We start from the raw sequence: 12,029 nt of genomic DNA, 5'->3' as shown, positions 1-12,029 counted from the left end.
CATAAGGCAGCTTCCTCATCTAACCTCCCTGTGGGACAGGACTATCCCCTGTCTGTGGGATGGGACAAGGCCAGATGTGGTGCTACCCAGCCAAAGTTGGCTGACTGGAAGGATGGAGACCTCTTTCCCTGAGGGGTGGTCCCGGGGCTACACAGCCCTCCTGGGGTCAGTGTTCTCCCCGGACCTGACAGGTCCCTGGTCTGGGGCTGCCTCCCCTTCTGCTCATGGATAACCCAGCTCAATTCTGCCTCAGCAGCCCCTGTCCTTCTCCAGCTTCTCCATCTCCCTTTCAAGCCAATCATTTCTGCTGCTTATCTCCATGTGCACCCTTGGGTTCCAGGATGTTCAGATTCCCCTTGGATAACCAAAGCATTTATTTCCATGCTCAAGACTCTGAGCTGTGTTCCAAGAGACAGAACAGCAGCCAGCTCCCATGTGCCCTACTGTTTTATGCACATGGAAGATCTGAGAGCAATCCTTTCCTGACTCCACACTTGAAGAAAGAGCTCAACCCAAGGTTCAGAGCTCAAGAATCGCTCCTTTCTCTGGGAACAGCCAATCCCAGCTCAGCCACATGGCCAGCTGGATGCCATGACAGAGGATGGTAGGGAGGATGGTGGCCAGCAACTCCCTGCCCTGAGAGCCAGAAGTGCTGCTCCAACAATGTGCTGATCTGCACTGCATGGTCTCCACCTCCACTGAAACTAGGGAAATGGGCCAGCACAGGAGGAGCTCCTGGTAAGCCACACGAGAAAGTCCCAACAGTCACAGTACAGAGAGGAAAAAGACAGATACCAAGGGCAAAGAGAAGGGATTTATTTATTACACTTCAAATTTCAAAGCACCAAGACATGCCAAAAGACATTAATTTCCCTCAGGTGTCCAGCATAAAGGCTCGGCTGACAAATGTCACTGCTGGGGTCTGGGCCACCTCAGCAAAGCCCCAGCCCTGCTGGTGCCCAGCAGCCACAGGAAATGTGCAAACCCACCTGGTTTGTGCCTGCCCTAGCAGCAAACATGCAGCTTTGTCACTGTACATGACAGGGCTAGATCCCCCACAAGGGAGCAAGAGCCCCAGGGTCCTGGTACAGAAATGCCCACCATGGCACCTCTGCCAGGAGCAACCACTGCAATACCTGTAACAGAGCACTCAATGTCTCTGGGAAATTCATCTCCACAATATAAAATAGTCGAGGTTTCCTGAGAAATAAAATTCACTCCCATGGAACTGGTGGGACCAGCCACATGCACATGTATACACAAACACACACACTTTCCCTGATCAAAGACCAGATGGCTCCATGGCTTCCAAACAAAAGAAAAGGGAAAAAGCTTTGCTTTGGCACAATTAGAACTTAACTGTCTCCTTGTGTTTCTGTATCCATGCCTCCTACAGACAGACACACAGCCCTGCAGGATTACGTTCAGTGCCATTACATTCAAACCCTTCCTGAGCACAGCTCCCCAAGCTGCAAGCTCTGCCCTGCTCCTGCACTGAAAAGAAAGGAGCTCTTGAGGCAGACCAGGACTCTCAGTAAATCTGGAGGATCCTCACAACATAAGGTTGGGAGCAGTCACGGCAGCCTGGCCCTGTGCAATGGGACCCATCAAAGGACACATCAGCTCAGACTGAAGGACACAGCAGCAGCATAGGTTAACCCATCGAGACTCCTGCAGTAGCAGCTGCCAGCAGAAGTGAGGAGGAAGGCCTGTCACAGAACCAAGCTAGACCTCTGCTACCTTCATTCACAGCTCAGAACAGAAATTTCGGAGTCTCAGTGCTCAGATACAGAGGAAGTATCAGTGTTCATATATTCGGAGTATCAGTGCTCAGATACAAGAGGAATTCCACTTCCCTTGCTCCCAAGCACTGTCAGGGCCTGGATCACAAGGTTCTGCAGCCCAGTCTTCCAAAGATGGGGACAGCAGGGCCAGGTAGCTGCTGGGCAATGAGCCCTTTTGGAAACCACACCAAGACAGCATTTCCAGCGTGGTTCCAGCCCACAGCCTCTGCTGAGGAAGCCACAGAGCTCTGCCCAGCAGCCAGCCTCACACTTGCAAGGGAGTCCCAGAGTTTGCTGCGATATGTTCCTCAGCCTGCAGGCACCACAGAGCCTTTCCACCATTGGGGAAATCAGATCCTTCAAAACAACAGCACAGCAGCAAGCCCAGGGTGACAACCAAGCATCACCAGTCCCGTTCAGAGGGCTCCCGGTAAGGCAGCCCCAGCTGAATGAAGACATCTCTCTCGGTGGGAGTGGGCAGAGTATGGCCAGATGACACCTTGGCACCCCCAGGGCCTCGCACCACGGCCGAGCTGAGCGCGTGCTCCGACAGGCTCATGCCCTTGGTCTTGGCCAGGGCACGCATGGAGCGGTTGAAGTGAGCCGAGCCTGTGAAGTAGAGCAGGGCACAGGCGAACTCCCGGTACGGCACCACAATGATGTCGAGCCTGCGGTGACGCTGCGCTGGCCCGGGCAGGCGGCACACGCCCAGGTACTTCTGTTGATCACCATTGTCCTCCTGACTCACCAGGTCATCTGTAAGGAAGCCTGGGGAGAGAGAACAGGCCAAGAGGAGCTGGATGATAGACAGACACCTCCACACTGAACTCCCCACTGCCCAGAGAGAAGCATAGATGACTCATAACGAGCTGTGGGACCCCAGGGATAACATGCTGAGCTGCAGCAATACTCCCTCCTTAACACTACAGCTAAGCCAGGTGCAGGGGCAGTAATTTTAAGGACTAACCAGATGTCCCATCCTTGGGAGAAGTGATCACCTATCCTTCAATGAATGCCATCCACCTCATTGCCCCTTTGCCTTGGCCATTCTAAGAGCAGCTTCCCCATTCTCTTACCACTCCTGTGGAGGCTGTTGAGCAGCTTGCTGAACACCCCACGGTGAGACTGCCCATCTGGGTGAGTGACCAGCACATCCACATCCCCACAGGTGGCCTTCCCCCGACGGTAGGAGCCACAGGCAACACACACAAGGCCAGGTTTCAGGGCCAGGGCAGCTTGTCTGACCTTCAAGAAAGAGGGATGAGGAGTCAGAGACCAGCCTCTTCATGCCCTTCCCATGAGAGCAGCAAAGGATCTCGTGCTTGCCTTGAGGTCTGTCCTGCATCTCCAAAGTCTCCCATACACTTGGCAGGCATGGTACACTGTCCCACAAAGAAGGCTGGCCTGGTGTCAGGGGAGGAGTGAGCCAGAGTGGCCTCCACCCAGTCCTGCAAACACCCTGCACAATGCCACACCATAGAGGTTTTTCAGCTGACAAGCACAAGGCTCACCAGCTCTGCCCACAAAGGGAATCAGCTCAACAGGTGAGGGTCACAGGCCATGTTTCAAAAACAGGGATGAGCTCATGAAGTCTCCCCAGCAGGACTCAACACAGCAGAAAATATGTGAGTACCCCTTAGAGTTCACTCCTGCAAGAAGCTCTGCCTCTGTAGGAGATCTGGGCTTCCTGACCCAGAAAAAGCACAATTGTCCCAGCACTTTAGACCAAAGGGATGCCAACATGCTGCTGCCAGCAATCAAACACATAATCAGAATTTCCCCTATTATAGTCTTCTCGAGGCTGGACCCCAGCTCCTGTTTCGTGCAGACAGTGCTAACCCTGATGGCTTCATCCATTACATGTTTAAGAAAGGCTCCCAAGTCCCTGACAGGCCTTATGTATTCTTGGTCTGATTGTGCCAATCACCCTGCTGGCAGCAAATAATGAGTGGCTCAGCAATTCCCAGTGATGGGGCCATCACAGAGGCTGGGGTTCAGCAAGGCAGTGTCTGTGCCCACAGCCCCTTGTCACTCTTGGGGATCATCCTTCATTAGCAAGAGATAAACCCATTAACCTTTGCCCCAAAGGTGCTCCAAGAAGCCACAAGCCTTTCTCATGCGGAGCAAGCCCTCCTCTGGTGTTTTTTCCCCCCCTCTGGCTTTAAATGAAGATTTCTAGAAAAACTTCCAGCCCCACCCGAGAGCCTAAAAGCTCCTCAGATCTCACTGTGACAGGCAGCACAGACAGTGACTAATCCCTCATTCTCTCTCCTGGGCCTGGATCAGAGGTGTGTGCGTGTGTATGGAGGGAAGCACAGTAATCCCATCAAGATAACAATAGACCCACTCCCAAGAGCCAGCTCCTCAGCCCAGCCTGCCTGGGAAAGGGACCACTCACCGCCAAAATGGCTAATCCGGCACACAGGACTGACACCCCAGCAGGAGCCTGGCAGGAGGGTATTCTTCACGACCAGGCCCTGTGGCCGAGTGACAGGGTCACACTTGCTGCTGCTTCCATGGTGATTGGAGAGCACAGGGGTAGCAATGACAGTATGTCCCCCAGGCTCTCTGCTCACATTAGGGTACACTGGCTTAGCACTCCATAGTCATGGAGTGCCACAGCATACTAGAGCAAGCAGCACTCGTTTGCAACCTGGATCCCCTTTGCTTCCACCAAGGATATCCACCCTCTGTTCTCTAACTGACAACTAGATCATAAGGTGCTCACAGCTTCCTTTGAAGCTGGAGCACCAGGGACACCTCAGCTGAAAACAGACATTCCAGACATGATGAGAGGCAAGAAAGCAGAGCGGGAAACCTGCTTATCCCACCATGCCATATGCAGCCTTCTTCAAAAGCAGTGTGTAGAACTGACCCCTGTGAAGTATCCTCTTCCTTGCCAGGCACTCAGACTGAACTTTCTTATGAGGCAAGGTAGGGGCCTTGTGTGCTCATGCCCAAAAAGGGTCCCTCAAGCACTGACTCCACTCAGAGGAGAGGCTGAAGAGCTCAGCTATAACATGAGGGCTATTTTCACAGCATGTACCTTCCTGTCATGTCCCAGCAGGTACTGCACTCTGAGGGCCTGGGGCCAAGGTACTCACCGTCTGCTCTATTTCTGCAGCTTCCTCCCGAGGCATGCGCTCCAGGAAATCCGTGTAGTGCTTCAGCCCCACAGCCTGCTGGCTGGTCAGAGTGGCCTTGGTGCGGATGTCATCCAGTGTCCGGAAACCCTAGTGCAGACCACGCGCTGATATTCAGACATCTGCCAAGACTTTGCTCTTCGCATACTTTCCGTCAAGATTTGGGGAGATTGTATTTAGCCTGTTTCAAGTTCAGGCCAAGTCACAGCTTCTAAGATCACATGTAGAGAACACTTTAGGGCCTGGTTCCTAAAAGAAGGGATTTAGGCAATCCCACTATCCATGCACACCTCCAATCTCCACCCCTCCTCTAACAGGAGGCTACTGCTCTTAAGGCATGGTGTCCCTACACCCTGAAGGAAACCATGTAATGCAGGTAAAGGTACAACACCCAAAACATCCCAGTGAGGGAAAGCAGACAACATGAACACAAATGTGTTTTTAAGACAGCCAAGAAACCAGTCACAAACCAAACTCTACAGGAAACCAGGCTTCATTAGCTTGTGCTCAGGAGACAAACTGCTTTTAAAGAAGGAACCCACCCAGTGAGCTGGGCTGTTCCTGTTGGCACAATTATTTCAACCTCATTTTTATAACCTCCAGAGAAGATGGATGGCTGCTCTGACAGCTACAGGCAAACAGCCAGCAATTGCATCAGGAGTTTCCATGGACAAGATGCCCTGATTCAAGCCTGGCTTCTTAGCAACATCACTGCCATGACTAGTATGTCATAAGCTCCAAGAAGTGATGCTAGAGCAGAGGCAGCGTGTCTCCCATTTCCCCTCTCCACATCTTTGTCCTTTACCTGCCTCACCACAATCGAAGTCTCAGCTGGGTGCTGAGACATAATTGGATAAAACCTCATAGCTCCTCCCAAAAAAAAGATTTCAATCTTACCTGTAGATATCAGCAATTAAAAACTACTTGTGAAAGTAATTCTACACTCAGCAGCAGTCTTCAAACCATAACCTGAGAGCCTCTTGTGTAAGGAATTGAACTTACCTGCTGGTACCACATCTGAGCTGTCTTGACCCCTGCTCCCCAGATGTTGGAAAATAACTCCAGCACAGGGACACTCTCACTGATGTGATCCAGTTTGCGCAGGTGCCCACTCTCCAAGATCTCCAGGATCTTCTCTGCCATCCGCTTCCCAATCCCAGGGATTTTACAGGCTTCCTAGAAAGAAACCAGAGCTGCTACTGGAAAAGCAAAGATCACAGACATAGCAGCTGGGGAGCTGCTACTGACTGAGAGCCTGGTTAGTCATTTGATGAGTAAAGGGTAAGTGGCAGGACTAGTTCTGCCCGATGGTCTCCTCTTGTAGCTCAGGCTTACCTTGGTTGACCAACTCAAGTGAAAAAGGACAAGCCTGCAAAATGGGACTGAAACATGAACATACTGGACTGCCACAGCCCCTAAGGCTCATATCCAGTTAGCTTTACATGTTATCACTATCGGTGGCCAGATGCTGTTGATGAAGGACAAGGTGAAAATGTCCCTGCATTGTGTCTAAGGAAGGCATTTATCTTTTAAGTGTTCAGATCTGGCCCTAAAAGGCTCAGATTCCATCTTTCTGCTGCTCTGCAAACACTGTGTATGGTCAATAAATCTCAACTTCCACTTGCTGTACAACTTCCATGAAAGGTCTATCTCCCTGCTCCACCCCCCTGGGGAGCTGTTTTACCTGGTAGGAGGTGACTGGTTTGTGGTAGCTTTTGAGTGCATTGATTGCTTTGGAGTAGCCCAGAGCTCTCCACTTGTCCCCCTGGACAGAGTAAGCCTTTGCCAGCACTTCCAGCTTCTCTGTGATGCACTGGTTGTGATTTTCCTTCTTGGTGTTGGAAGACTGGGCACAAACCCACTTGCTGGGAGGCTGGGCCACTGTGTCCTTGATCTCCTCTGATGATTTCACAGGGTAGCGGCCAGAAATCAATGCTTCCAGGTCTCCCTGGGTGACACCAGCATCTTCTCCTTCACTGTCTTCATCATTAGAGTATTTCTTCAGGGAAAGATCAGAAAGCAGCCATGTGAGAATAAGTGCATGCCTCATAAATCCCCTTGGCACAAGCTATTTCTGAGATTAGGAAGCCAGAGCACTAACCACCCTCCCTCTCGGGCATGCCACGCTCCAATTGCCACCTCTGGAAATGGCTGGTTATATGCACACCACAGTTCCTCACACCTCAAGCAACACATGCACATCTCACACGGCACAGGAGACTAAACTGCTGCCTACCTGTGATTCAAGCACATAGCCCCCTCCTACAGCCAAGCCACTAACTGAGGTAAGACACTGAGTAAGTACGTGTGCAACTGCTGCCAGCAGCAATGTATGACAGTGCCAAAATCCCTGGCTGGCAGAGATCTTGACTCCCTACTCCCACTGGGAAACTTTTAGCTCATCTGGTGGCAGCACAGGCACATCTCTCACATTCAGACTCAGCAACTTCTACCCCATGATGCAGATGACAGCAGATAGGCACTGAACTTTGTTTTCAGTTTACAGACACAAAATCTTAACAGAGTAGTAAATTAAAACCCCCTCATTTTCCCCATGGCTATCTGCAAAAGAAAAGGGGGAGGAAGGAATGACACAAAGGACTCCACATTCCTCAGTGACAGAAGAAAGAACCAATGTATGCATTTGCTGATACCCTCAGCATTAGGATGCCTCTGTGTAGACTTAAGAAACAATGAGCCTCAGCTTCAGGTAATGAACAAAAGGGGATAGGAGTGGAAAGCCGCACAGGGGCTTTGTAGACTGCTTTGCTCACTGGGGTCCCCATCTCCCCTGATGTATAAACACAGGAGTCTATGAAGATCCAAGAGCTTCTGTGTTGTGGAAGAAACTCTGAGTGATTCAGGGTTGTTTGGGATCAGTCCAGCAATTACATGCAGCACACCATGTTCTGAGTTTCTGCAGTGTCAGCCTAAGTCAGAGCCACATCCTTACAGCCTCTGGTTCTGCTGGCTGAGGAGGCAGGAGGTCTGGAGACACATAGATGGGATGTGTTTTGCAGTCTTGTTTTATTACTCTGAAAACCGGGCGAGATTGAGGGTTTCATAGACTTAATCAGTTTAATTTGCCTTGAAATGCAACTCCCTTGAGATGCTGCTCTCTCTAAGGGCAGCAAAGCCTCAGAGGGCTCAGATAAGTCAGTAAGCCCCTTAAAAGCATATAAAGGAGCACACTATCCAATCACAATGCAGAGAACACTGGAGCTGGAAGCAATTCCCATCCTCTTGGCCAGCAGTGTCACAGAGGTGAAACAGCCCTTAAACCTCTGACTCTCTACACTTTGTCAGCAAAGCTGATGGACTCTTTACAACCAAATGTGCAAAACCAACTAGTAGCGATAGGCTACTTGAGAGGGAGGGAGGCAGCCTGGGGTGACAGCTCTGCGTTCACAGAGAGTAACTGGCACTGCTTACAGAGGCTGCCTTGCAGAGACCTACTGCATCTGGATGCCAGTCAAAAAGTGATTGCTAGTCTGACTGGTAACAGGCTTTCCTCACAGAAGTTTAAATCCAAAGGCAGAATTCCCAGATCAGCTTTTGTTTAGTAATAAACACTGGCACACCCATCATCTCCCAGAGAAAAAACATCTACCCAAGCTAGAAAAGACTCAGTGCTTGAAAGGTACTTCTAAACTAAGTTTCAGCTTTATTGTTGTAGCTGGGTCTCAAGTGGTTCGTATTGTCTTTAAAGCATATCCCACTCCTCCCCAAGTCGCACAGACCTAAGCTTGGGACAAGAGCTTTTACTGAAATATCTACAACTGTGGCTTTTGAGCCCTCAGTGAGCTGCCAGGTAGAGAGTAATTGCAAGGTTTGGGCAACAAAATTTTGGACTGTGTAGCAAAACAGATGCCAGCAATACGAGGCAGCTGCTGGGGATGTTTATGGTAACTTCGCTACAGAGAGATTTGAATGACACCAATGCCCAAGAAGAATTCAGCAAATTTGAGCAAATATACACAGAAAGGAAGGAAAGATAACAGCAGGCCAGAGAAGTTGATTCACAGCAGAAGCTACTAATAACGCAACACAGATATTTTAAGAACACCTCCACAATCCTTCTGGTAGCAATCTGATCCACGTGAATATCACCACAGTGAGCCTTGGTCTGATAGCACCAGGACTACTTCAGCTGGAAATGTTCTGATGGGAACAAAAATTTAGGGGTGTTGTTTCTATTCTTAACACCTAAAAAGGACAAAGAGAAGCAGTAACCATGTCCACAGCCTGAGTCTGGATCACTGAAACATCCAAACACCTTCCATTCTCTGAGAAAATCTCACACTGTATCCCTTAGGATACATCCTAGGGATGCTCTTAGCCAGGAAAAGCAGCATGCAGGATCTGTTCACAAGGAGATGGATCTGTGCAGAAAAGCCTCACCTCAGCCAGTTGCTGCTGTCCAAGGGTGCCCAAGCCTTGCTGTGAGGAATCCTCCACCTGTGATTCAGTATTCAGTTTCACTGCTACCTCCTCTGCTGGGGGCTGAATTTTTTCTCTCTCCAGGATCTGTTGCTGTTCTTTCTGGAATTCTTCGTCCTCTAGGTACCTGCCATGGATCACATGTCTCAGTATAGGAGAAGGAGGACTTCTCAGCCTCTGAAAGTTTCACCAAGAAATCCTTTTGCATGTTTTGGGATGGACCAAATAACCCATATGAATTGTACTCTCTCAGATCGCAAATTAATTACTCTGGTTTTAGTTCAACTCCCCAGTTAACATCTACCTTGCTGACCTGCAACTTCCACTCCTACCTACCTCATTCTTAGACTCTCCTTCCAAAACTTTGCCAAAACATTTTGATCCTAACCCATGCCTGCTGCTCCATTTTTAATTTCTTCTTGTTCCTAGTTGCCAGTTTCTCTCTACCTTTCATCTGCAGTAAGTAAGAAACAGTACTTGAGCCTCAGTATTTTTAAGAGATATCTTGTTATCACAGAAAGATCAAAAGAGGTGCCTTTAGCACCTGCAGCAAGTGACAGGACTTCTGGTAGTACTTCTGGGCCCTATTACTTTTTTTGCTACCACAGAGAACATGGAGTCATGCTCACAGGAGCTGCAAGGAGTTGCGCAGAGGTCAAATTTTAGTGCTGTTCAGTTTAGGATGGAGGAAAGGCAGTGTGGCATTTACATACCTGTGAGGGATAAAGATGCCATAGCCAGCAGTACTCAGCAGCTTCTGGTCTCTAATGCAAGCACTAAGCCAGGATGCCTTCACCAGCTGCAGCCCTGGGCGCAGCTTGGTTAATCTGAGGAGCCGAAAGGCGCGATCACAGTCCATGTCCTCAGCCACAATGACGTGTGTCACCTCCGAGGAGAGCTGGCTGTGTACAACACCCCCGTTCTGGACAATCTGCCTGTGGAAGATCTCAGCCCTGGCCTGGCCAATGCCGGCTTGCAGCACGTAGGCAATGACTGGTTTCAGCCACTCTGCTGAGGAAAGCATAGGAGCAGGGACACAGTGACAAGAAAGTACCTCAGCCCAGCAGGGCTACATCTCTCACACAGGACTTGATGGCACCAGCCCTGGCAGGCAGTCTTTGGGGGGCTCCAGCTGGACACACCAAACCAAGGTGGCCATAACCTCTACAGAAAACACACTTAGGGGCAGAAAAAGCCTTTGGGGAACAGCAATTGCAGTTAACATGCTGGGTATAAGTATTATATCCTACATTACACAGGACACAGGACTTACCGTCAGGTATCTCTGTTCCCTCCTCTTTCAGGATCTTTGTAGGGATGCTTTTTCCTGAGTCATCCCTCACCTTCTTCCTCTTGGGAAAGGCTTTTACAATCCCTTGTGGCTCCATAGGCCTGGTGGGAAGGTTAGCAGCAATTGCTAAATACAAATAAAAAAGAGCAAGGTTGTTTAAATCTTACCTAATCACAACTCAAGATTCACTAACGTTGCTCACTGTCTTTGCTGTTCTGAAGTTTTCTGTTGTTGCCTTCAAAAAATGCTCAGCCTGAGGAAGGCAACCAGAAGAACTGCAGCCCACAAGGTCAGAAAAACCAAAGTCAGAAAGTCACTTAACTGAACCCTGCCTTAATGTCTTAGAAACCTCTACAACTGAGTTCTTACAATGGAAAGCATTCAACTGCTTTAACATTTTGCAGCTCCTATCTGCTCAGCCTAAAGAAGCAACTTTACTTTGCAGGTATTTCTTAAGCACATTCCGAAGAGGAAAACACTTCTCCTGCCAGGGCTGAAATCCAGTCACCTATGAGATAAAACACTGATTCACACAGCCACAAGAGAAAAACTCCCTACTTGGCTTTATCTGAAAATAGCAAATTACTAAATATTAACTAGCCAAGTTCAATATGCATACAACTGTAGCTTTACCATGACAAGCCTTGCAAATGCAAACTTTGGAGCTTGAACTATCAGGATACAAGGAAGCTCATTTTTCCGTAGCCCACACAAGCCCTGAATTGCTTTATAACCCAAGAGCCCCTTCTATGTGGCTGCAGCACTAAGAAAACACCAATCTAGTTTCCTCTCTGTGCAGCACTCTGTGTTTCTCTTAAAGTTCTGCCACACACTCCAGCACAAACCTATCTTATCAAACCTGGAAAAGCTGAAAATGGTCCCATCAGGCCATGGCTTCCTGCTACGGTCACTTTCTCAACTGAGTATTAAACATAATCCTCTGACGACCAACCCAGAGCTCGACTCAAGCCCTTGCTTCTGTGAGGGAGAGTTCAGCTCAGTAGGAACAGAAACCCTGCTACATTTCTTAAACTCACCTTGGCTGAAACGTATCAGTTTTCAGGTCGTTTTGACCAAAAAAAAAAAAAAAAAAAAGCCCTCTGGAAATAGTAATTCTTTCTATTAAATAAAGAAAAAACCCGCACCAAAAGCCCGCCAAGGTTCTGGGTGCCCAAGTACGTTCCAGGGCTCGGAAGTGTGTTTCTGCAGGCTGTATTTTAACTCCTATAAACCACAACCCACGCGCCGGGCACCAAACCTGCCTTGGCCGCCTCCTCAAGCCGCGAAGGTTTCAAGGCCACCAACCTGGGGCTGGCAACACTCACAACCTCGGGGGCAAGAACAACCCCCCCAGAGCTCGCGGCTGTGCCC

At 49.4% G+C, this 12,029-nt stretch overlaps 1 protein-coding gene across 3 annotated transcripts; it reads right to left on the bottom strand.

Annotated features, from left to right (window-relative positions):
* Positions 1–801: 801 nt before the first annotated feature.
* Positions 802–11,832, bottom strand: POLL (DNA polymerase lambda). Of its 3 annotated transcripts, none has more exons than XM_058840948.1 (9): positions 11,696–11,832; positions 10,641–10,784; positions 10,081–10,378; positions 9,329–9,494; positions 6,612–6,926; positions 5,930–6,103; positions 4,889–5,017; positions 2,861–3,029; positions 802–2,552 (listed from the first exon to the last, which is right to left on the bottom strand). In XM_058840948.1, exons 2-9 carry the CDS (start codon positions 10,753–10,755, stop codon positions 2,188–2,190), a joined length of 1,731 nt encoding a protein of 576 aa, XP_058696931.1. In that variant the 5' UTR covers positions 10,756–10,784; positions 11,696–11,832; the 3' UTR covers positions 802–2,187. The 3 variants fall into 3 exon arrangements, with proteins under 3 accessions (XP_058696931.1, XP_058696933.1, XP_058696932.1); XM_058840950.1 differs by having other exon boundaries at positions 10,081–10,375; XM_058840949.1 differs by lacking the exon at positions 11,696–11,832 and having other exon boundaries at positions 10,641–11,640.
* Positions 11,833–12,029: the final 197 nt, after the last annotated feature.

This window comes from Poecile atricapillus, chromosome 6 (assembly GCF_030490865.1).
Source record: "Poecile atricapillus isolate bPoeAtr1 chromosome 6, bPoeAtr1.hap1, whole genome shotgun sequence".
Lineage (NCBI taxonomy): Eukaryota > Metazoa > Chordata > Aves > Passeriformes > Paridae > Poecile > Poecile atricapillus.
This window is presented reverse-complemented; position numbering and strand designations above follow the sequence as displayed.